Source organism: Hippopotamus amphibius, chromosome 7, assembly GCF_030028045.1.
Source record: "Hippopotamus amphibius kiboko isolate mHipAmp2 chromosome 7, mHipAmp2.hap2, whole genome shotgun sequence".
Taxonomy (NCBI): domain Eukaryota; kingdom Metazoa; phylum Chordata; class Mammalia; order Artiodactyla; family Hippopotamidae; genus Hippopotamus; species Hippopotamus amphibius.
The window spans coordinates 75,175,733-75,201,992 of NC_080192.1; the positions used below are offsets into that span (position 1 = coordinate 75,175,733).

Consider the following 26,260-nt stretch of genomic DNA (forward strand, 5'->3'; position numbering starts at 1 on the left):
GTGGCTTCTCTTGTTGCAGAGCATGGGCTCTAGGCACGGGGGCTTCAGTAGTTGTGGCTCATGGACTCTAGAGCACAGGCTCAATAGTTGTGGCGCACAGGCTTAGTTGTTCCACAGCACATGGGATCTTTCCAGACCAGGGATTGAACCTGTGTCCCCTGCATTGGCAGGCGGATTCTCAACTACTGCACCACCAGGGAAGTCCAGCACTGGCATCTTTACCACAGAGAGGAGCAATGCTAGAGCAAGAGGGGCTGGTCAGGCCCTTGGCACAAGTCAGGGCACAGAGTGGGGTGGTCCTTGTAGTCAGAGTTCTGGACTACTCTTGGTCTGCAGCATCTGCAAGCACCAGTAATGGCTGCCATTGCCTTGTTCAGATGCTGTGTTAGGTCTGACCCAATTCCACCCCCTTCAGCTGCACACTGTGCTTAGCCTTGGCAGCTTTCACCCTAGCATAGAGCTTCACTGTGGAATAAGCAGAGCCATAATGGGCACTCAGCTCAGACTGGGGTGTGTGCTTGGGCAGTCGCAGGAAATCAGCCTGAGCCCCAGGCAGTTTCAATCTGCTTCCTCAACTTTGTTTTGGGAGTAAGCAAGCATGTGCACACTCTTCACGAGTGGAGTATTGGGTTCTTACAGCCTTGCTGTCAGTCCCCCTGGCTTTCAAACCAGCTAAGGGGATGTGTCCTCCCAGCGTTGGACCCCAGGGGCACCTAATATGTAATATGAACCGCTCACTTCCCAAGGAGGATCTCTAAGCCCATGTAATCCTTCTCCTCTTCTGTGTCCCCTCCCAGGGGTATAGGTCCCAACCTGACTGCTTCTCTTTCCTTCCTACCCAATTCCACGTGGATTTTTCTTCCAGTGTTAGCTGTATGAGTCTTTCTGCCAGTCTCATTTGTTTTCAGTGAGAATTGTTCCACATGTATTTTTTAATGTGTTCATAGGGGGAGGTGAGCTTTGTGTTTTCCTACTCCACCATCTTGATACTGTTTCTATGTACATTAAAATATTTCTTCCAATATGAGTCTGTATGTGGCAGACTTTTGAAGCCTTGTATACCTGAGAACATTTTTATCATGCCCTTACATTTAAATTCTATGCTCTTTTCCTTGAATACATAAAAAACATTAACGAGTGACTCTTGAGCCCAAGAGTCATGCTGAGATGTATCACAGCAGTCTGATTTTGGTTCAGACCTTGCGGATCTGCATTTTCTTCATGGAAGCCTTTAAGATTTTCTGTCTTTGACTGTAGTATGTCTAGATGTGGGTTTTCCTTATTGCTCTCTTTTGGGACTCCATGTGAAGCCTTTCAAACTGAGGCCTACTTTCTCTTAATTCCTGAAAATCCTCCATTCTTTAAAAAACTATTTCCTTAGTTTTATTTTCATTTTTGTCTCCAAGACTCTTAATTGTGTTGTACTATTTCTACTTCTACTCTCCATATTTCTTGGCTTTACTTGATGTCGCCTGTAAGAGTTCCTAATTGTAGCCTTCCAAGCCACTAATACATTCTTTAGCCATATTTCTCCTACTTTTTATCCATTATCTTGTTCTACTTTTATTCCATTATTATCTTGTTCTAATTTTAGCTATGTCTTCCAAATTCTACATATTTCCCATAACTAATATTCCTATCTGGTTCCTATTTTTTAAAAATGTTTTCTTATTGTTGTTCCATCTTAATAATTTCCAACTTTAACTCCTCACATATATTCATCATATATTAATTTGTTGGTCCATCTCTTCCAATAATTTGCTTCTGAAAGCATACGTTGTTCAGTGTGGTGCCTTTTTATGAGGTCTCTTCAACTGTCTAGATATTTGGAGGTTGGTGTCAAAGAAGACCAAGTGGGGAACCAAAACTTTTATTCCAATGAATGGTATAAGGCCTCCAACCTCATCCCTACTGTGTTATGGAAGATTATATGGTTCACCTGGACAAGCACCCCCACTTCGAGGCAATAAGTCACACCCCCTCCCAACTGGAGTGGCGTTATCAAAAGCCTACTGAAGAGTCAGAACATTCATCACTGCCCAGGAGTAATAAGGACACATGACCCCTGCAGGTGTAAACTGAGGCCACATGAGGAAGAGTAACGAGGTAGCCCTCCCCAGCTGGGTTGGCATCCTCAGAAGCTAAGTGGGGAGCTGAAATTCCCACCTCTACATAGCAGTAAAGGGAAGCTCTCCTCCCATCCAACCCCAGTGTCAATGAAAGTGGGGATCCGAGACTTCCATCTCATCTAGCAGTTATCAAAGAACCTCCCCCTTTATCCTGCCAGAGCAGTCTTGAACAAGGCCTGCTAAAACAGAGGATTTAAATAAGATCTACAGTTTCATAGATAATACCCAAGACAACAGATTTCAATAAAAACCACTCAACAAACATCCCAAGAACAAGCAAAATCTCAGCTTAAATGAGAAAAGACAATCAACAGATGGTAAACATTGCAATGTCATAGATATTAGAATTGTCTAACAAGAATTTTAAAGCAGTGATCATTAAAATGCTTCAGTGCGCAACTGCGAACAAACCTGAGACAAATGAAAAAAAAAATTCTCACCAAGAAAATAGAAGATATAAAGAATAAAACAAATTTTAGAACTGAAAAATACAATCACTTAAGTGAAAAACTCTATAAGCTCAACAGCAGAATAGAGGGGCAAGGGAAAGAATTAGTGAACTTAAAGACAGACAATAGAAATTACACAATCTGAAGAGAGGGAAAATAGAGTGGGGGGGTGGGAGGTGGGGAAGGAAGCATCTCATGGCCCTGTGGGAATGTTAAAGATCTAACTAACATTCATGCCATTGGTGTCTAGAAAAATGGAAGAAGAGGGTGGGGTTGAAAAAATGGCTAAAAATTCCCCAAATTTGGCAAAAAGGAGTAAACAAGGCTACAGATTCAAGCAGCTGTGTGAACCCTAATAAGATAAGCCCACAAGAATTCATGCTAAGACACATCATAGTCAAATCTGAGAATTAAAGGTAAAAAAATATCAAAAGCACAAAGAGGGAAACAACACCTTACCTATGGGGGAAAAGACAATTTGAATGATAGCAGATTTCTCATCAGAAAGCAAGGAACTGGCTTAATGTTCTGAAGTGCTGAAAGACAAGAATGGCCAACTCAGAATTTTACATCCAGTGAAAATATTCTTCAGTAATAAGACATTGCCAGATGAAAGAAAATTAAAAACATTTGCTGCGAGCTGAACCTCTCAAAAAGAATGACTAAAGGAAGTTCTCTAAACAGAAAGGAAATGGTAAAATTAGAGGAGTCTTGTAAATCTCTTGCATTCCTATACACTAACAACGGAAGAGCAGAAAGAGAAATTAAGGAAACTCTCCCATTCACCATTGCAACCAAAAGAATAAAATACCTAGGAATAAACCTGCCTAAGGAGGCAAAAGATCTGTATGCAGAAAACTTTAAGACATTGATGAAAGAAATCAAAGACGACACAAACAGATGGACGGACATACCATGTTCCTGGATTGGAAGAATCAACATCGTGAAAATGACTGTACTACCCAAAGCAATTTACAGATTCAATGCAATCCCGATCAAATTACCAATGGCATTTTTCACAGAACTAGAGCAAGAAATCTTACGATTTGTGTGGAAACGCAAAAGACCCCGAATAGCCAAAGCAATCTTGAGAAGGAAAAATGGAGTTGGTGGAATCAGGCTTCCTGACTTGAAACTATACTACAAGGCCACAGTGATCAAGACAGTATGGTACTGGCACAAAAATAGAAAGGAAGATCAATGGAATAGAATAGAGAACTCAGAAGTAAGCCCAAACACATATGGGCACCTTATCTTTGACAAAGGAGGCACGAATATACAATGGAAAAAAGACAGCCTCTTCAATAAGTGGTGCTAGGAAAATTGGACAGCAACATGTAAAAGAATGAAATTAGAACACTTCCTAACACCATGCACAAAAATAAACTCCAAATGGATTAAAGACCTACATGTAAGGCCAGACACTATAAAACTCCTAGAGGAAAACATAGGCAGAACACTCTATGACATCCATCAAAGCAAGATCCTTTTGGACCCACCTCCTACAATCATGGAAATAAAATCAAGAATAAACAAATGGGACCTCATGAAACTTAGAAGCTTTTGCACAGTGAAAGAAACCATAAACAAGACTAAAAGGCAACCCTCAGAATGGGAAAAAATAATTGCCTATGAAACAACGGACAAAGGATTAACCTCCAAAATATACAAGCAGCTCATGCAGCTTCATACCAAAAAAGCAAATAACCCAATCCACAAATGGGCAGAAGACCTAAAGAGACATTTCTCCAAAGAAGACATACAGATGGCCAACAAACACATGAAAAGATGCTCAACATCACTAATCATCAGAGAAATGCAAGTCAAAGCCACAATGAGGTATCACCTCACACCGATCAGAATGGCCATCATCACAAAATCTGGAAACAACAAATGTTGCAGAGGGTGTGGAGAAAAGGGAACTCTCCTGCACTGTTGGTGGGAATGTAAGTTGGTACAGCTACTATGGAAAACAATTTGGAGGTTCCTTAAAAAACTACAAATAGAACTACCATATGATCCAGTAATCCCACTATTGGGCATATACCCAAAGAAAACCATAATCCCCAAAGAAACTTGTACCATAATGTTTATTGCAGCACTATTTACAATAGCCAGGACATGGAAGCAACCGAAATGCCCATCAACAAATGAATGGATAAAGATGATGTGGCATATATATACAATGGAATATTACTCAGCTATAAAAAGGGATGAGATGGAGCTATATGTAATGAGGTGGATAGAACTACAGTCTGTCATACAGAGTGAAGTAAGTCAGAAAGAGAAAGACAAATATTGTATGCTAACTCACATATACGGAATCTAAAAATGGTACTGATGATCTCAGTGACAAGAACAAGGACGCAGATACAGAGAATGGACTGGAGAACTCGAGGTTTGGGAGGGGGTGGGGGTGAAGGGGAAGCTGAGACGAAGCGAGAGAGTAGCACAGACATATATATACTACCAACTGTAAAATAGCTAGTCAGTGGGAAGTTGTTGTATAACAAAGGGAGTCCAACTTGAGGGTGGAAGATGCCTTAGAGGACTGGGGAGGGGAGGGTGGGGGGGACTCAAGGGGGGGGGGAAGTCAAGGAAGGGAGGGAATATGGGGATATGTGTATAAAAACAGATGATTGAACTTGGTGTACCCCCCCCCCAAAAAAAAATTAGAGGAGTCTTGGAATGTCAGGAAGGAAGAAAGAAATGGAAAGAATAAAAATAAATAAATACAATAGATTTTCCTCCTTTCGAGTTTTCTAAATTATGTTTGAAGCAAAACTGAGAACACTGTCTAACGTGATTCTCAACATATACATACAATTATATTAGAGGTGGGAGAACATATAGGGATAAAAGGGGAGGACAGGTTTCTACACTCCACTCAAACTGGTAAAATGTGGATACAAGTAGACTGTAATAACTTATGTGTATATAATGCAACATTTAGAGAAACCACTGAAAAAGCTATTCAAGGAGATATACTCAAAAACACTATAGATAAATCAAAACAATGATCTAAAAAAAAAAAAGTTCAAGGAAATCACTTGAAGGCAGGAAAAAGAAACACAAAAACAAAAACCAGAGAACCAACACAAAACAAAAACTAAAAATGGCTGACTTAAGTCCTAACATATCTATAATTACATTAAGTAAAAAAGGTCTTAACAACACCAATTAAAAAACAGATTGACATCAGATGTGACATGTGAATGTCAGATAAACTTCAGGGCAAAGAAAATTACCAGGTACAGAGAGACATTACATAATGATAAAAGGGTCAATTCACCAAAAATACATAGAAATCTGAAATGGTGTGCACCAGATAACAGAACTGCAAAATATGTGAAGCAAAAACTGAAAGGAAACAGAGACAATTCCACAGTTATAGTTGGAAACTGCAACACCACCCTCTCAACAACCAATAGAACAACTTGACAGAAAATCAGCAAGGGTATAAGAACTCAATAATACTGTCAACTGACAGAATCGCGCCTACAGAAAATATACCAAGATAGACCACCAGATCCTGGACCATATACAAACCTCAACAAATTTTAAAGACCATAATGAGGTATCACAACATACCTATGAGAATGGCTAAAACAAAAAACAGAGATAGTATCAAATGCTGCTAAGTATGCAGGGAAACTGGATTTCTCCTACGTTACTGGTGGGAATATAAAATGGTACAGCTACTTAGGAAAACAGTTTGACAGTTACTTTTAAAAATAAAAGCTTACTACATGACCCAGTAATCACACTCCTGTGCATTTATTCCAGAGAAATGAAAACTAATGTTCATACGAAAACCTGCTTATAAATGCTTTATAGCAGTTTTATTTGCAACAGCCCCAAACTGGAAACAAGCAAGATGCCCCTGAATAGGTGAATGATTCCAGAAACTATGGCACATCCATTCCATGGAACATTCATATTCAGCAGTAAAAAGAAATGAACTACTGAAACACACATCTTGCATGGACACCCAATCTCAAAAGGTCATGTACTGTACGATTCTATTTATACATAATTCTACACACAGATGCAGAAAAGATTAGTGGTTGCTAGAGGTTAGGAATGGTAAGGGGAAGGGGATGGGTGTGACTATAAAGGAGTAGCATGGAAGAGATCTTTGTGGAGATGGAATAGTTCTGTATCTTGATTATAGTTACTGGGATAAAATACCATAGAACTACACACACACACTGCACCAATGTTATTTTTTGGTTTTGATATTGTACTATAGTTATGTGAGCTTTAAGTATTGGGGGAAACTGGATGAAGTGAACATGGGACTTCCCTATGCTATCACTGTAAATACACCCTCTCCCCCCTCCCCAAATAGCCCCCTTTTTTTTTAATTAATCCATTCTCTCTTAGAAAGACAATAATAGAAACCACATGACTTCATCCTCTGGATGCTATTATTAGACTGGGGTGAGACAGGATAAGAAGTACCAACCCAGAAGTAGGACGGAGCCAATCAGGTTCACTGTGTTCAGAATTTGAACTGAAAGACAGAAACTGGCCATTCACAAAGAGATGAAAAAAAATCCTGTGACAACAGGATGAAAACTGGTCCCTACCAATTCCAAGTCAGTTGACGTCATGAGGCAAGTAGCAGCAACTACCAGGCTCCCTGTCAGTGAAAATGCCAACTGAGAGAGAATATTCCCTTTCAGAACTAATTTGGGTGGTGAATAGTTTCTGCTTCTTGTAACCATCAACCCTGACTAAAACATACGCTTTAGAAAGGGAGATAAAAACAAAATTTCTTGGGAGATTGGGATTGCCATATATACCTTACTAATAAGAAAAAATATATATCAAATTGTATACTTTAAATATATATAGTTTATTGTATGTCAATTATATCTCAATAAAAGTTCTTAAAAAAAGTTAACAAAATTTCTTCTGCACCGTAATTTGCTATGGTCCTGTCCCTACTGTGCTGAAGTTTAAGACAGCTATCATTTAAACAATCTGATCCTTATCTCTCACTTCATCTAACCCACCCAAGTCAGTGAGACCACAGCTGAAAGTGAGGGAAAGATCAGGCCTCTATTAAGGATGGAAACAAGGAGAGCTCATGCATATTAGACCCTCCAAGCAGTATACCAGAACTACAGTTTCCACCCATTGAGGGTTCCAATGCTTAATGTAGAGACCTGCAATTTAAGGACAGGAAGGAAGTCCTCCTGGATACAAGTTTACAAATAATGCGGAGGTTGGAATTCATTCATTCATCTCTAACATTATTTATTTATTGGAGGGCATAGAGGTATAGGATGTGCCAAGGGATTTCAATCTCTCAGGACCAAAGGCAAGGGACCCCTCCTACTGACTCAGGCATAGCCAAGAGCCCACCAGGGCAGCAGCAATCACTCTAGGCCTGGTGGGAAGTAAACTGAAAGGGGTCACATGAATGCCAAGCCACCATCTGCTCACCTCCTGTGCTAATCTCCACTTCTCGTCTCCCATCTCAGAACCCCAGCACAGTGCAGAGTAGAGGAACAGACACTGGCATCAGACTGCCTGGGTTCAGTCCTGCTTCTGCTACTTCCTGCTGTGTGACTTCTCTGTGCCTCAGTTTCCTCACCTGTAAAAAGGGAATTACAGTACCCACCTCGTGGTTCCAGGCAACAGTAAGACGATCACTAGATTTACCACAATATCTTAGCTTTTATTTTCTGTGCCACTCAATTGGGTGGTTACCAGAATAAATATAAGAAGTCAACTAAAAACATGTTGAAGCAATCCAAACTTGCTTTTATTTATATCTTTTATTGTTTTGGCTAATGGAAGAACAGAACTGTCACAGCAGCTTAGCTCTATAACCCATCCAGCCCAAGACTGTTCTAGTGGTGGAGCCAAAGACAGAGAGGTCTTCCTCCATCAGTGACCTCTTCTCAAAACAAGGACATCTTTCATAAGGCATCAACATGCATCTGTCGTCCAAGATATTAGCTAACGCCCTCTTGATCCTTCCACACTTTCAGCCAGTAGCAACACCTTCTGAGGTTATGGACTCCAGGTTTGCTATGTGATAGGCAGAGTTTGAAAGCTTCCTTTTATACTTCAAGAAGTGTGGTTGGAGAAGTATGGAATTGGGGAACATGATTCTACTGACTTCAACCACTTCCCGCTTCACCCTGTCCCTCCATGGTGCAGAAGAATCAATGTTCTCACAACTTCCCTTCTCATTTTGGCATTCTTCAAGATGTACAACCCAGGCCTCAGGAAATCATCCACAGGAAGCACACTAGGATTTACACAAATCCAGGACGATGCGTTAGTTTCTCCTTTGGCCCCAGCACATACAGGGCCAGCATCTTTCAGGAGCAGCCCCTCCAGTGCTGTTTAGACTACACTCCTAAGTCATGAATGGGCTGTTCAGGAACCTCTGTCCTGAATGATTCCTAAAACTTCACATGGTCTCACAGTCTCACTGTCCTCAATTCCTATTGGTGTGTTACTATCCTACCTGTAAAGTTATTAAACCCCTGACTCTGGATGTCTCTTTCAGATTTCTTATCTTCCTCAAACTTACTAAATGCCTCCTGAATTTCAGAAAGCAGTTACCTGCCAGCTAATGCAGGAAAGCAGCCTAATTCTGTGTGAATCACTGCTAAAACCAGCTCTGCAGGAGATCAGGGAGGGAGGCTATGGTATATAATCTGCCCACACCAGTCCTATCATATACACCCCTGGCCCTGCCTGTACCACCCCAATCTGCCTTGTCTGAGACTCCTGCACACTGTGTACTCCCTCCTGGCTGCCACTCATACTGGAGGGGAGGTTCCTGGACTGAATGCAGGTGGCCTAGTTTGGATAAATGCTGTACTATGGGTCAGGACACTGGACCACAAGTCCAGCCATGGCAAGCTGTGGGCCCTCCCTGCCTACAGATACTAAAGAGTCATATCTGGGTTGCATTAGTTATCGCCGTGGCTGGAAACATTCTAGAGTATGGAAGGGAAAGGAGCCTGCTCTGGAGGACAGGTTCTAAGCCAAATCTAAAATGCTTCTGCATACAAGTATTGTGAGGAGGTAAGGAGGGGCTCAGAGCTCCATCTTCAGTGATCATTTCTCCAGGGACCTCCACCTCCAGGGCTCAGGCTAGTACCAGAGCCCTGCACAGCAGAGTCAATGCCAATAATCTTCCCACTTCTAAACAAGAAGACAAAAAGTTGCACAGAGCTGAAACAGAAACACTGAAGCATGGTCTTCCTTGTCCCAACGCCTGAGCTTCATGGGACAGCCAAGATATTAACTTAGCAATTATCCCTGTTCCACTTTCAAGCACTGGAGACAGAAATTTCAGGGGTTGGGGTTTCTTTCCTCTGGCTTGGTAAATTCTTCTCATCTCCAGTTGAACCAATGGTTCCTTAGGTACCAGATGCAAAGCCTCAAGCCCAGATCGTTTTCGCCACTGACACGCCCTTCAAGCCACTTCATCTGCTGTTCCCTTCCTCTTCCTCAGCCCTTCCGGACCTGCAGGCTTCCTGGATACAAGAACTGCCCAAAGCATGACGGAAAAAAGAAAGAAGCCAGCTTTCATCTCCTGGCGACTGCTGTTCCCCACATCTATAAGTGGCCAAAGGGACTGAAAGATGACAGCCCAGTTCTCTGTGCCCTAACGTGGGTTTGAAATAAGGAACTCCCAGGTCTCAGCAGGTATTCAGTATTCAATGTGGCTCCTAAGGAGGGAGCTGCATGGCTGCTTGGTGAAGGCAACAAGTGATGTACAAAACAAGCCCTTCTGGCACTGAACCACCGGCCAGTGGGCCAGGATGATCCCAGTCCTCAGCATAGGGCTCTCAATCCCAACTCCTACAGCCCCAGACCACATGGACGTCTCCTCCCAACTTGGTACGGGCCATCACAGACTTCGAAGAGGAAGTCCTTTATTAAAATGCAGTGAGCAGTCCAACACTGCTACCTGGGTCAAGTTATAGCTAATGCTGGGAAAGGAGTGCCTCCGATCCTGCTGAGGCCAGATCTGCTGAGGACCTGGAGATTCTGGGAACCAGACCTGTAGGTGCTAGAGGACAAGGCCCCCCTTGCTGGTGCCATATCACCTTGCCTAATGGTTACATAATACCCAGAGGCCCAACCCTGAAGACAGTTGGCAGAGAGGCAAAAATGACCATCTTAAGGAGGTCTTCAGACAAGCAGACAGCTCAGCAGTCAGCACATGTGCCCAGGCCTCATCATGCAGCAGCCATCACCAACCTGGTAAAGGAGGACATATCCATGGCATCTTCAGGGTGCTGGAGGCAGGCGCTGTGGTAGGAGAGGTAGTGAAGAGCGGTCAAAAGTTTCCCAGGTTAACACACCCAGACCCTCTTGGCCCAATTATCCCACTCCTGAGAATTTATTCCAAAGAAATAATGCTCGATAGAGAAAAGGCTGGATGCACAAGAATATGTGTTCTAGTAGCAAACTGATGAATAGGAAGAACATGGACGACAGAGTCAGAGACCCACCTCTACCACTTTTTAGGGCAAGTGACTTACATTCTGAGCCTCCTTTCCCTCCTCTGTAAGACAGAGATGACAGCACCTACTCCCCAGGGTTGTTATGAGGTTAAATGAGACAATCTGCATAAAGCACCTACAGTCAGTGTTCAATCACAAACATTAGCTCTTATTATTATGTATAAGAACAATAAAAGAATGCAGGGAAAAGGAAACAGGTGAATTGTTATGGGCGATAGAGTTGAAGGGAAGTTTTCCATGATGGTACTGACAATATTATTGTTTTAGGTCTCGTCCATTTTTTAAGTGCTGTGGAAGATGCCATCAACTGTTGAGCCCTGCAGCTTAGGAAGAAGGAGGCAAGGTAGAGAGAGCTGGCCTTTTTTCACAAAGCTTTTCCCCACTTCTCTAGATTTCATCTTTGGAAAACTCCTAAGAGGTAGCTGAGGATGCAATGGGGGTGGGGTGGGGGGGAGATGGAGGACACAGGAGAGGAAGAATGAAGAAGGGTTTTATAATCAAAACTTGAAAGGATCTGCCTCCCATCTGCTCACCCTGCCCAAAGGCGGGCTGGCTGTGTACAGGCGAGTACTGCATCCGAACCAGAAGTTCTCTGGAGTTCTCAGCCACTCGCCCGGGGCTGCTGCAGGTGCTACAACAATGCCCCCTGGCTGGGAGGACAGCTAGAGGGAGGACAGTGCCTGCCAACCTGACAAGGGCACTGTGGGGCCAGAGAGGAGAAAAACCTGGTGATTACAGTCATGGTATCCATCCATTCCCAGGACCCTGATGCAGGGCACGACACAGTCTCTGTCTCTCCCCTTCCTCCCACAGCTTCTCAGCTGTAGGGCGTACATAATGGTCCAGTTCCGTTAAGGAAACACACAGTAAATATTTATCACCACCAGAAACAAAACAGATAATTAAGTGCTTGCAGAGAACTTAGAGAAGTCTAGCCAGTGTTCACAACCTTTTTTCTTTTTAAATTCATTTTCTCCATAAATATTGCAGTATATAACCCAAAAATTTAAAAAAAAAAGATTATTTCTCAAAACCATTATCACACGTTAAAAAGGTAACAATTCCTTAATATTAACAATTATCCAGTCAGTGTCAAACTTCCTATTGTCTTATAAACATCAAAAATGGGTGGTTTGTTTCTCAACCTTTAAAAATGCATCTTCCCAGAGCCTGAGGAGATTCTGAGACAGCCCCTACTAATCCCACAATAATAACCACTGACTTACACCAACCTCCTCACTAGACTAGATGAGAAAATGCCCAGAAAAGTCAGGTGATTTGCCCAGGATCACATAGCTAGCTCAAGACAGAGGGCCTGTGCTTTCCCTGATATCATATTGTCTCGCAGTCTGAACACTGAGGTAATCGTCAGACGCTTTTGAGTCAGCAAGTCTTAATCTCGTAACACCTCCTTTGTCTAAAAGAAAACAATCACCACTAGAACCCTCCTAGTAATTTTATACACCCATTTTACTAAGATAAAAACTAAGCTCTCCAGTTAATACCATCAGGCAGAAGTCAGATTTAAAAGGATTCTCAATGATCTCTGCTCTCTTCTCAACTCTACCTAGCTCCCCCAGGCCAGAGCAAGTTGAAGAGGATCACCTAAGAGAGGAGGAAGAAACTCATGGTGGGGATCTGTGTCCTAGCCGTGCATCTAACATGGCATCAGCAAAGGATAACACTGCCTGAAAATAGGCCCAAATGGCTTTACAGGTCATTTCCATCAAACTATCAAGAAACTGACAATTTCTGTCCTATATAAATGTTTTGGAATATGAGAAAAAAAATGTTTTCCATCTCATTCTATAAGGATAGAATCGTCTCTTTTATATAACTGGACAAGGAAAGGACACAAAAAAGCAAGGGTGGAGAGGAAGACAACTATAGGCTAATCCTACTAATAAACATAGAGGTCAAAATCCTAAGTAAAATAAAAGCAAATCAAGACTAGACATGCTTTTCCTCTGAAGCATTTGCCTTCTTTCTTTTTTTGTTTTGTTCTCCTGTGATAGTCTTGTTTCCTATACATGCACAATAAATTTAGGCATGTACAAAAAAAAAAGAAAATAGGACAAACTGAACAAGCTACTGAACCTGGAATTTAGACAGCTCAATATTAGGAAATCTTCAAAAGTAATTCATCATTTTAACTGATTAGAAGAAAATGTTTATGCTCATTCAGCTCATTTGATTTCAAAAGGGCAATGAGCAAAATTTAAAACTCATTATCAAGAGAAAGGAAGAGGGGGCTTCCCTGGTGGCACAGAGGTTGGGAGTCTGCCTGCTAATGCAGGGGACACGGGTTCCAGCCCTGGTCTGGGAAGATCCCACATGCCTCGGAGCAACGGGGCCCATGTGCCACAACTACTGAGCCTACGCTCTAGAGCCCTAGCCACAACTACTGAGCCTGCGTGCTGCAGCTATTGAAGCCCACGTGCCTAGAGCCCGTGCTCCACAACAAGAGAAGCCACTGCAACGTGAGGCCCGAGCATCACAAGGAAGAGCAGCCCCTGCTCTCCACAACTAGAGAAAGTCTGCACACAGCAAGAATCCCAACATAACCAGTAAAAATTAATAAAAAAAAAAAAAAAAAAGAGAGACAGGAAGAGAATAAAGATGATCTTAGCAAACTAGAAACATAACTGATATACTTCCTTGAGAACCTGCATTTCAAACAATAATAAGCTAGTATAGAAACAGACAGGTCAAAGGTATAGAACAGGCCCTGTGTGTACAGTAATCTGGAATGTGAGAGCAGCTGATTTCAAATGAAGAGAGGAAGGATGAATGGACTCATCAATAAAGTTAGATCCTTACCTCACTTAGCATAAAAAAAATAAACTCCAAGTGTACTGAACGACTAAGGTAAGCAGATGAACAAAAGCAATATAAGAAAACACAGAAAAAAGAATTTCAGTATGGAATGATGGGAAAGCTCTAGAGATGCATGGTGGTAATGGTTGCACAGCAATGTGAACATACTTAATGCCACTGAACCGTAAGCCTAAAAAAGGGTAAAATGGTAAATTGTATGTAAGTAAATTTTACCACAGTTTTAAAAATAAAAATTTTAAAGAACACAAAAAGATTATATTCTTGCAATGGGAAGAGCTTTCTTAAGACACAAAACTTTGGAGCCATAAAGGCAAGAATTTGAAGATTTTACTACATAAAAAATTTTTAATGTCTGTTTGATAAAAGATTCAGAAACAAAAATTAGAAGACAAGTGCTTAATACTTCAATAGAGAAAAAATATAAGCAATTGACGAATAAAATATACGCAATTTGTATAATAAATAAAGGATTAACACCTGCATATATAAAGCTGCTATGAATTAAATAGATATAGAATATGACAAGCAATTCACAAGACACACAACTTCATAAGCAATGAAGAAAATACAAGTTAAAACAATTTCATTTTTCACCTATCAAATTAATAAAATTCAAAATACTGATTTCCACAATTAACAAAGGTGTAGGAAAACAGGTGGCTTAAACTGTAAACGAGCAAATCTTTTGAAGGGCAATTAGTCAGCAGTCAGCCAGGTGTCAGACAAACCAACCCTCCACTTACTGATCTCTAGCCTGTAGAAACCTCCCAGAGGTACACAAAAATCATGAACAAAGGTATTCACTGTACCATTATTTATAATATCAAAAAACAAAACATAACCTAACTCTCTAAGAGGAGTTGGTGAAATACGCTTCTGTACATCCACCCAGTGAAATACTAGGCAGCCACCGACAAGCAATAGATAGCTCTCTATGTAATAAACAGGGAAACATGTCACAACATGTTTTGTAAACAGAGGCTGGTTACAAAATAGCCATATTCTGTGATCCATTTTTTGTCAAAAAATAAAGTAAAATAAAGTACTCTGTATAGGAAAAAGAATCTAGAAGAATGCATATTAAGCTACCAGGGGATATCATCTCTGGGAGTGGTATCATGGGAAACTTTCACTTTCTAAATTATATTGTTCTGTAATATTTGCATTATTTAAAATAAGTGTAATTACTTTTGTAATTTAAAAAATCGGGAATAAAATAAATAAAAACACCTTCACCTCTCTTCGCAAAGGTAGGGAAGGATAGCTTTGACCCCCATGATTGCCAGGTAACAACCTCTGTGCAGTACCGTCCCCTACAGAGGAAGAGGCAGAAGAGCTCCTGAAACAGTTGGGCAGGGACAGGTGCCCAGCTCCCGAGCAGGGCTGGTGTGGTGGGAGTGAGGGGACAGGGTCAGGCCCTCAGTCAGGGCAGCCTGCACAGCAACGGCCCCGCACAGGAGGCCTCAGCTGAAAAGTGGACACCGAAGGAAAGGACATGCACTACTGGACTCAAGCTATTTTGTTTCTTTAACCTCTGATTTTTTTTTTTTTATCTTTATAATTAATTATTTTTATTTGACATTTATTATGCATTTATTTTTCAATTATAATTTCTTGGAGTCTTTTGAAATCGCCTCTCTGTCATTACATAGTGGATAACCTCTGATTTTTGAGTGGCTCTCAGATCACCATTTAAGATTAGAAACATTTTACTTGAAAAGGTCATAATGGAAATCAGATCAGCTAAGAGAAATTGATGGTGACTTCTAGGTATGTAAAAACCTAACTGTGCCCTGAAAAGACAGCAATGAATGCAAAGATCTGGAATGGCACAATGTTGGAAAGTCGTTGGTCCAAGAAAAGAGTATTAGCCGATTAGCCTCTACCCAACCTCTGAATGATGAAACCAAGAATGAGAGGAGAAAAGGATGGAGAGGGGAAGAAAACAGAAACATTAAATAGGCACTGAATATATGAACATATTTAATCCTCACAACAATCCAGGGAGTGTTACAGAAAAGGAGACTCAGAGGTCCATGACTTGCTCATTCACAAAGCTACAAACTCCTACAAACTCCAACAAGGACCTACCGTATAGCACAGGGAACTATACACAGTATTTTATAACAACCTATAAGGTAAAAGAATCTGAAAAAGAATATATATAACTGAATCACCGTGCTGTACACGTGAAACTAACACAATATTGTAAATCAACTACACCCCAATTAAAAAACAAAAACAAAAACCCAACAACAAAGCTACAAACTCTGAGTGTGGCTGTGCATCCGGTCTGCCTACAAGTCCAGCTCCTCCAATTAGCCAGCTGGCCCCAAGCTTCCTAAAATTGGAGGCTGTGTCCTCAGTTTTCCCAGGCAGACTCACCTGTGAGCTGGAGGGCAGCGCCTGGGAGATGGACTCCTCTGATGGGGCAGCTCCTGAGCCCATGGGGCTCAGCGTGGTGATTCGGCTGGGTTGGCCACGTAGCGTCAAAGTGATGGTGGTGGGGACCTTCAAGCCTGAGAGAGAGAGAGAGAGAGAGAGAGAGAGAGAGAGAGAGAGACAGAGACAGAGTAGTAGGCTTTTTTGTTACAGCCTCCACTTCCCTTTCCTGAAGTTTCCTCCCCACGTAACACACCCCCCTCAGCCTCCCGCCTCAGCCTCCTCCCCAGCTGGGTCATCTATGCCCTATAACTCAGTCTGAAAGGCAACAGGAACAGCCCGTGTTCTCTCAACCTCTCTGCAGGATGGACCCACACAGCTGAATCCCTGAGGGTCAAGGCCAGGACCCTGTGGGGTTGGGTTCAACATCACACCTTGCCCACGAGAGATAGGAAGGTCTTGGGGGAAGATCCCATATCTGGGAGTCCCCACGGTTCTCATGAGAGACTCACCTGATGCTTGGTTAGAGATCTGAGCCAGGCCAGGGAGGCTGCTTGCCAACTTAGCGAGGCCCCCATTGGTCAGCAGCTGGTGGATGGCTGTGGGCTTCCCACCAGGAGTGGTACCCAAGGAGGAGAGAGTGGTGGCCACAGGAATGGTACGGACAATGGTGCTGGTGCCCGTGGTGATGGCACCCAGGCTCTGCATGGGGGTGGGCAACTTCACACTGGTGGCCTGTGGGACACACAAGCCCAGGTGATCAGAAGCTGTTGCCAACAGCAACGGTCGAGTGTGGAGGGCCCATACTGTTAATGACTACTACGTATTGAGTGCCTACCACATGCAAGGTACACTGCCAGGCATTTTCCATATAGTATCTTATTTAATCCTCAGAAAAGCTTTGTGAGGAAGGTACTATCATTATCCTCATTTTACAAACAAGAAAACAAAGATACAGAGAGATCAAGAAACTTGCCCAAGGTCACTTAGTAATAAGTGGTGAAGCCTTAACCTTTGGTAGTTCCCAGCCATGAAGTCAGAAGGCTATTTGTCCTTGACCCAGAGTCCCTGCAAAAACCAACTAAGCTGAGGAGGCCTCCTTCCACACCTGCCCAGCCCAGTGGAAGGCAGATGTGCACCTGTGGGGCTGGTCCAGGGGAGGGGTTTGCTGGGAGGGCAGGGGTCTTGCTGCTGATATCCTGCAAGCTGAAGCTGAGGCCTTGGAGGAGGCTGCTGGCTGATGTGGCCCCTAGGAGAGGATACAGCAGACATTAGCACAGGCTCAGTCACTTTCCCATGAGCAGTTATGCCCGTGCACCCTCAACAACCACCCAAGACACCAACGCTCTTCCCCTCGGACATTTCCAGTGCTCTCAGAAAGATGCCACAAGGGCTCCCCAAGCACGCACACCTGTCGCCCACATGAGGAAAGGTTCTATTCCTGATACACTGCCTTGAATTCACTCTGTAAGTCCCAACCTGCTCCAAACCACCTGTCCTACATTTTGGACAGTTTTAGGAAAACCAAGGAGAATATGAATCCTACTTTTCAAAAATCTATTCCACCTTTCCAGGGAAGAGGAAGGACTTTTTAAGCCTAAAGAATTCCAAGTATCTGACTTACACTTCACTTTACACACAGTCCAGTGGCCTCAAAGCAAAGAGGAAGGTCCTCTGGAAGGGTCAGGGCCCCTGCAGTGCCTTGGCCCTGCTGGGCTCAGGCAACTAGCCTTTCAGTGCAGGGTGAGGGCAGGGACAGTGAGGAGACAAGCAGAGGCAGAAAAATGTCTCATTGTGCTAATGCCCAGTAGAGTACCATTTCCAGTTTATTCAACTGGATGTGTTTAAAAACAATAAAATGAAACCAGTATATACATTTCCCACCAGCTATTTCTCCTTATAGTACAGGAGACATTACCTGCAGACTGGGACATTTACTCACTACAGATATTATGGTCCCAAACTCCCCACCTCAAAGTTAGTGCCAGCTTCAAGCCAAGCCTCTACAACAAGCCTGAGACCCCGAGGAGCATCCTCCAGATCTAGCTCCACAATGCTTTCCCAGGACCACCCTCCAGCAGCAGCCCAAAAAGACTTTGCTGGGAGGCAGGGAATGCTGAGCTACTGGATACCTGGGAGGGAGCTGCCAGGAGAGGTGGCCACCAGGCGGCTCTGGAGTGTGTGCAAGGCACTGGGCGTGGTGCTGCTGGAGACCACTGAGGACACTGGGCTGGCTGAGACTCCCCCTTCAGAAGCACTTGACCTGGAAACAAAAACAGGAGCTCCATTATCTAAAGATTATGGAAACACAGGGAGGGTCCAGAGTAGAACTTAGTTTCTTCATCCCACCTTCTGAATCCAGCCTCTAGTCTTTTTAAAAGTCAGGCCTAAAGGAAAGACTTCAGGCCCTGAAACAAGAGCTACAGGATGCTTTGTATACTTTAAGTAAAAATGAACTCTGAGTTGACTCAAAGGAAAGGCATCCCACTCAGAAAGAAGTCACATTTACATGGACTTCCCTGGTGGTCCAGTGGCTAAAAACTTCATGCTCCCAATGCAGGGGACCCAGGTTCGATCCCTGGTCAGGGGACTAGATCCCATGTGCCGCAACTAAAGATCCTGCACACGGCAACGAAGATCCCGTGTGCCGCAACTAAGACCCGAAGCAGCCAAATAAACATTAAAAAAAAAAAAAGTCATATTCACAAAACGGACAGAATCCAGAATCTACCATCTTCCCAAAGCACTCAATGGACCAGCGAAAAGGTGACGAGAAAGAAGGGAACAGACAGACTCACTTGGTTGTGGTGAGAAGCCCTGTGAGCTCCTTGGCCCCTGCGGAAGCTTGCCCCAGTGTCATGGTGACGGGCTTTCCTCCTGCAGCTGCAAAACAGAAAACCCCAAGGCTACTGGTCAGTCCTGTTTGGTCCTGACCTTTCAGGGTTCCAGAGCCCAGGCTAAATGCAAAATATTATGGAAAAGATTAGAAGATGAAAAATGAAGGATAACTACATTAGAGTGGGAAGAGTTGGGGTTATTTTTTCCTTCTACTTTCTAAACCTTCTGGAATATTTTATTGTCTTTAATTGGAACCAAAAAAGAACAGAATGTACTTTGATGCTTTGAATGATCCACAGCTTCCTCTGATTCTCATTCTGCCTCCCTGATCCTAGTTCAGATCAGGCTGCTGCCCTCTTTCTTCCCACGTGCAACCTTTGCTGTCTTTTTCTGGGGGCCTGTCACACTGAAGGAGAGGCTGAGCACCCAGCAAGTAACCACCAGGAGGGCAATGCCATGTGCCTGTGACGATTCAGTCAGTGTTTATTTAAACAAGCCAAGAGAAACTCACCTTCTGGAGTTCCTCCTTGGGAAGGAGTACAGGGCCCTCCAGCTGTGTCCCCTTGGGAGATAAGGGACACTTTGATCTTCGGTCGCTTGGAGGTCTTACTACCAGGAAGAGGACTGGAGGGATGGTGCCGCTTCAGCTGGACCCTGAGATCCTCTTTCTCGGCTTCCTCCGTTTGTTCTGATGAAATGGGGACTAAGAAATGGAGCTGCAGTGAAGTTCTCCACAATCCAAAAAAGTGCGACAGGCACAGCTGTGTGGGAACTCCCAGAAGAACCACCATGACACGTCCAAGGAGAATGGCAACACTTCAGTCTTGCCTCTGCAGGCCCACCTAGGTTGCAACTCCACTCCACCCCTCTCAGAAGATGGCTCCACCCCCTTCCCTTACCCTGTCCTGGAGTCAGGAGGAAGGGGCTCTGAGTTGGTGGAAACGAAGAGAAAGGAGAAGACATCCTGACCCTGCCTAGCAAAGGCCAATCAAAAAATAGAGGACTCACCACAGCAGACCTCAACAGGGCTTCCCGGGCTGAAAGAATGTGACAATTATCATGCCCTCCCCCACATCACACAGCTGGAGGGCAGCAAACATTTTCCGGAGAAGCAACAGAGGAGCAGGCTATCCAGTCCTACCTACAAGGGAGATTCCCACAGAGCTCTGAGTCCCACCCTGCCCTCAGAGCCCAAGGTTGAGGGTTTGCTTGCCAAACGGAGACAATGAGAATTATCACCAGGACTTTAGGCTGGCTTTGAGTAACTACTAGGCAAATTATCTCAGCCAAGACAACTTTACAGTTCCTGCCCAGAAGTAAGAGGGCAACAGTGGCCCATGTCACAACCTAGTCCTCAGGTCACGTGTACTAGTACAGAGAAAGGCCATCTGTTCACACACTGGCTGCCCCTCCACTGAATCAAACAGACTCATCCTGCATATGGCCAAGCCTCCTAGAGTCGTACATTATCCTTAAGGTTTCCTGAGATCCCCTCCTCCTGAAATGTAGAAGCCCCCCGCCCCAGTCCTTCTTCGTAACGTAGGCAATCAGGGGCGGAAAGGCAGGAGGAAGGAGAGAGGAAGGCAGGAGTCGCATGAGAAATGGGGGTGGGGGGGTGTTGCTACCATGGGGCCACAGGGACCTAGTCTAGACCACAGTCAGGCCACAACCAGCTAAAAGCAAGGAGTGCTTAGGAGATAAATGTGTTGAGTAAAATCAGAATAGGAAGGAGGGTGAAAGGGAAAGGAGTTGCAGGTTTATGCTTGATAAGTGCTTACAGAGGCCAGGATGGAACCAGGAAACCAGAGGCGGGCAGGAAAACACAGGGAAATTCAGGCTCACAGGCAAAAGCCTATAGGTACACACAGTAGAAGCACAGCCAAGAACCACGATAAGAGACAAAAGGAGAAAAAGACCATGAGAGGCAAACAGAAAGAATGGGTAAAAAGCAAAGGCTATGGAGTAAGCAAAAGGATCAGCAAAGAAAAAAAAACAGAAAATAGAAAAATGTAGAGAGAAAAGAACAGGGGGAAACCAGACAGAGACAAATGAGAGGCAGGGATGGGGAAGAAATAAGAGGGAGAAGAGGAGAGAAGCAGAGAGCAGAAGGTGAAAAGGTGAGGAAAGAGTAATACTCACCAAAGAGACAGGAGGAGGAGCCGGGAGGAAGAGCTTTCCTCACCAGCATATTTTGTTTCAGAAAGGCAGCAAACTGCGCTGGAATGAATCAGAAAGAATTACAGAATCACAGCCAGCCAGAGAAAGGAGAAGAGAGGGAGTAAGAAAAAGATATGAAAATGTTCTGGAAAATGGTCAATGGGGGCTTTTTCTGGAATTACTGCGTGGGTTTGAAACCTGACTCTGCCATTTAGCAGCTCCGTGGACTCATCCACAAACTGAAAATAATAAATGTACCTGCCTCATGGGGCCACTGCCAAGATTCCACGAGCAACAGCAAATCAAGCGCCCAGAAGAGGGCCAGGCACCCAGTGAGGGCCCATAAACATTAGCACTTCTCACTGCTCCACCTGTGGGCTCTGCGGAAGCCAGGCTGCACACTGCGGCTCTTCTCCGTGATGCTCTGGTCCCATTTCGAACCTGGCTCACCAGTCAGCCTTCCAGAACTCCTTACAGTTTCGACTGATTATTGCCTCCCGAAGCACGGCAAACTGCTGGCTCTCTCTTCATCAAAAGCCGAAGGGGACAACTCCCACTTGGAACTCAGCTCTGGCCACCACTGAAGAAGATGCGGGACGCAGAGCATCCACGTGGACCCTAGGGGCCTGGCCTCTTTTTTGTCTTCACTGATCCACACACACTTCTGCTCCTTGTTAGCACCATCCTACAGCAACCTCGTAAGAGGACTGGGTCTAAGTCCTGATCCTTTGGCTCCACTAAATGAAACACAGGGGAAGAGAGCAGAGGAGCCCCCTGTCTCCTCCGAGCCTCTACTTGACAGACAGCTCTGGCTGCTGCCTCTTCCCAGGCACCTGAGACCCTGAGATGACACACGCGCTTGGATACATCACCAGACACCAATGCCCAAGAGGCCTCACCTCAGGGCCGCTCAATTGGATCAAAGTGGGGCAGGGGTAGAGCCACTGCTGCTGCTCCCCTCCCCACCTGCTGAACAGGCCTTCTCCACAGCTTCTGAAGTCATGCTGACTGTTCTCCAAACTCTGATTTCAACCAAACCAATGTTTCCCAGCCTAACCGAAAACCCATCTGCAGAGACTCCTGAAAACTTAACCGGAAGTCCCAGTGTGGGAATCTTAACTCTTCAAGGGCAAAACAAATGGAGGTCACGACACCAGTGGAGTTGCCCTAGAATCTACTGAACATGGCCAATCACGGGACCCGGAGAGCTCCCTGACTGCAGAAGAGGATGGGCAGGGCCGAGAGTTAGAAAAAAATTTGAGGCCAATATACATGTAGTCAGCTCATAAAGCCTAACTTCCCCAAAAACCAAGACAAAGCTATAATTAGTGGAACTGTACAGTCACACCAATGCACAGACCTTTTGTGATATTTTACCCTTGAAAACAGCCCTTGGTATTGATTTCAACCTAATTTTGCCTGTCAGAAATGTCTGGAAAAAGCTGCAGATGCCAACAGTTTCCAACTGCTACATGACATCAACTGCAGAAGACAGAACTCGAGAGAGGCCACTGGGCCAGGCAGCTATACCTTGGGCTTGTTTGTGGGTCAGCACAGCCTCTGTCCGCTGCATGTGTCTCTTCAGCAGCTGAGTGCTTCCGATCTGACTGGACTTCTGGGCAGAGGCCACTGTGGTCACTTTGGTCTTGGGACTGGAGGTGGGGCTGCTGGACACACTGGAGAGATCCTGAGTAGATTAAGAAGGACAAGGGCCAAGCCAATGTCATTTGGATTGACTGTCAATCGTCAAGTCCCCCTGGAATTCCCTGGTCAGGAATTCCCCTCATAGGAACCCACAGGCCCAGCAAGGCCAACAAGCATCCCCAGGAAGCGAAGGAACCAACTCTGCCGTCCCGATTCCACAGCAAAAGTGCTCCCTCCCTGCCTGCGTTACCTCCGAGCCCGAGGGTGAGGCAGGCAGCTTGGCAGCTGGTGACGCAGGTCGACTGCCCCGCTCAGAGACCTCAAAGGCCAGGTCTCTGCGGGCCACATCCCGGGGCTTCTTCTTCTTCTCAGCATCCTGATCCCGAGGCTCAGAGCCCACATGCCCCTCAGCACGAGTGAGTACTCCAGTCAGGAAGTCCACAATCTCATCCTAGTGTAAAGAGGGGTCAAGGGCTCTGAGTCCTTGTCCGGAGAACAGGAACCTTCCCAATAGTTTCTACTAAAATTGATTCACCTCAGCTTTGATGTCAATGTGCTGGTCCCTCCTACCACACAAAGCCTGGCACAAACCCCAGCCTCAGTCAAGGACCAGCAGAAGCCTGCGCCCGTGAGGCAATGCTCTGGGGTGGTAGCACTTTACCACTCCTCCAATGAGCCCTTCCTCCCCTCATGCTTTGCTCACATCTTAGGTTGTTACTTTCCTCTTCCCCTCTCTCCTTCCTTCTTTTCTTTGCTTATGATTTAGGCCTACCAGAGGCCCCAGTGGATACCCATCCTCCTTAGAGTCAAGAGGCTGCTGCTAACAAGCCTGTGCCTAAAACGTTACAGAAAAGCAAGCCTAGCTGAGAAAACCACATAAAGCAACTGTGTACCTGAATACATCTGTCCACCATGCTCTGAGTCAACCCTTCCGTTTTTTTCTTTGCTTTGCTTATTCTAAGAAACAAAAAAGAGGAAATGTTTACTTTCCAAACATTCCACAGCAACAAATGGAAATAAGAATGAATTTCTCTTCTGTGTTGGTTATTTTCTAGACCCAAGAAGGAAGACTATGTTAGCCCTCAGGCAGGTCTGCAATCTTTCTGAACCTCAGTTTCCACATCTGCAAAATGGGAACTCATGGAGTTGTGGGGATGACACAAAATAATATATGTAAAGAATCAAAGAACACATGGGAAGTACCTGGGACTGTAAACTCCAGAAGTCCTATACCTATGGCTTCACAGCTAAACTCTATCTGATTGCTAGGATCTCATCTCGAGGTACCCCAACACAGACCCAAACCCTAAGACTACTGGGTGCTGTTGAAATGAGATTAGCAAGAAGGAAGGAAAGGTGGCCACAGGTTAGTCCTAAAGGGATAAAAGAAACTGATCATAACCAGCTGCATTCTCCTCTTTGAAAGCTAGCCTTAAGTCCCCTGGCTTCTAATTGGGGGTCTCGGCAGAAACAGGGTACCAAGTGACAGGATGAAGAACAACATTCTGAGCCTCCAAACTCTGAGACCGCAATTTACTGGCTGTTGGCCTCTGACCTTGTGTAACACGCTCATTTTACGGATGAGGACAGAGAGTCCTAGAAGTTAAGCAATTTACCCAAACTTCTTAGCAAAGGAGCCAAGACTAAATTGAGGTCTCCCAATTCTCAGTCCAATGCTCTTGGCACCATGCAAATATGTCTCATGAGCAGCTTCACAATGTAACTCTCACTAAGGGTATTTCCATTTCTCTTGCTCCCTCACCACGACTCAACACACACAGTCTCTTCTCCTATAGATAAGAATGTCTGAATTAGCAAGAAAGACAATGTATTTATACAAGCAAACATTGCCTTGAGCATCAAAGGATTAGATTCTAGGTCCACAAGAATCTGTCAAATGACAAAGGCCAGGAAGACTTCTCCAAAGCATCTCTGGGTAAGAAACTGACAAGACAGGTGGGAACAGGTACTCCCTTTAAGCTCTCCAGTTAAAGCACACAAATGAAGTTAATATCTACGACTGAGCATATAAAAAAGGAGGCCAGTAAAGGACACAACCTCTTTTTCAGTACATTTCATGAAAAAATAACTAAAGGCCCTACAGGTAGCCAGCCCTGTAAGGGAAGAATGGCCACCTCAATGATTAAAAATGTCCTCCTAAAATCCCTTCCAAACTTTGGCTGTTTATACTCCAAAATATATAAAAGGATGCTTAATACAAATAAAACCTATGTTCACATTCACCCTCGGTAAGGAACAAAATGTAAAGAAATGCCTACCCAAGCGAAAGCACAATGGCAAAGACTATAATTACAACATCTCAAAGTATCTTCTGCCCACAAGATGACCACTAACTACAAAGAGAAAAACAGTAACTTTACAGTAGAGAAGCCTGGCAGATGCTACCTTAATCACGTGATCAAAGTTAACATCACCAGTAATAAGACATATCAACATCATGCAGCCCCTGAGGGGTCCACTGAGGGCACATCCACTCCGTGGCATTCCTGCCAAAAACATGCACCCTCAATCTAAATATAAGACAATGTCAAAAACCTAAACTGAGGGACAGTCTACAAAACAGAAGTCTTCAAAAGTGTCAAGGTCATGAAAGACAAAGACAGACTGAGGAACAGCATCAAATTAAAGGAGACTGAGGAGACACAGCAACCAACAGCAATGTGTGATCTGGATTTGATCCTGGACCAGAGAAGAACATTAGTGAGAAAACTGATGAAATGTGAGTGTGTAGATTAGGTAACAGTATCATATCCATGTTAATTTCCTGACTTTGATAATTACACTTTGGTTATGTAAGACGTTATATTTGGGAAATCTGGGTGAACAGTGTAGGGAATTTTTTGGTATTATTTTTGCAAATTTTTAGAAATCTGAATTAGCTAAAAAATTTTTTTCAAGTTTTTTAATGCCCCCTTCTCACTGACCCAGGTGAGCTAATGTTACATCACCACCTTATAAGCATCTCTCCAACATGGCACTCCTGCAGCTCTTGGGGGAACCTACCCACCTGAGATTATCATCAGCTCCCCCAACCACCACCAAGCTGTTCTCAGCCCGAATCTTCTCCCGGAAGTCCTCCATGGCTTCAGGGTGACACTGCAGGGAATTCTGACCAATGATAAAGAGGACTGGAGTCTTCATGTCCAAGAGGGGATCATCCACATCCTAAAACAGGTCCAGGTTTTACAATCAGCCAGTTCATATTCACTGAGCACTACCCTGGCAAGTCTGCTCAAGAGAGTCAGCTGAGCATGCCGCAGTTAAGACCCAGTGCAGCCAAAATAAATAAAGAAAG

General features: G+C 44.2%; 1 protein-coding gene across 8 annotated transcripts in view; it reads right to left on the bottom strand.

Moving 5' to 3' along the window:
* KANSL3 (KAT8 regulatory NSL complex subunit 3) overlaps positions 1–26,260 on the bottom strand; it is an 88,203-nt gene that overhangs the window by 37,215 nt on the left and 24,728 nt on the right. For 3 of the 8 annotated variants that reach the window (XR_009054868.1, XR_009054867.1, XR_009054866.1), the window contains exons 11-23: positions 25,973–26,130; positions 23,838–23,901; positions 23,195–23,395; positions 22,831–22,987; positions 21,283–21,360; positions 19,655–19,846; positions 19,104–19,188; positions 18,438–18,568; positions 17,445–17,554; positions 16,818–17,040; positions 16,309–16,442; positions 10,820–10,870; positions 8,033–8,183 (exon numbers count right to left, since the gene is read on the bottom strand). Coding sequence is in view for 5 of the 8 variants with exons in the window: in XM_057743603.1 (XP_057599586.1) it covers positions 10,850–10,870; positions 16,309–16,442; positions 16,818–17,040; positions 17,445–17,554; positions 18,438–18,568; positions 19,104–19,188; positions 19,655–19,846; positions 21,283–21,360; positions 22,831–22,987; positions 23,195–23,395; positions 23,838–23,901; positions 25,973–26,130 (1,554 nt within the window). In the remaining 3 variants the exon portion in view is untranslated. Of the gene's footprint in view, positions 1–7,481; positions 8,184–8,348; positions 10,103–10,819; positions 10,871–16,308; positions 16,443–16,817; positions 17,041–17,444; positions 17,555–18,437; positions 18,569–19,103; positions 19,189–19,654; positions 19,847–21,282; positions 21,361–22,830; positions 22,988–23,194; positions 23,396–23,837; positions 23,902–25,972; positions 26,131–26,260 lie in introns of those variants that run through there. The other 5 variants (XM_057743601.1, XM_057743606.1, XM_057743603.1 and 2 more) reach the window with 4 other exon arrangements.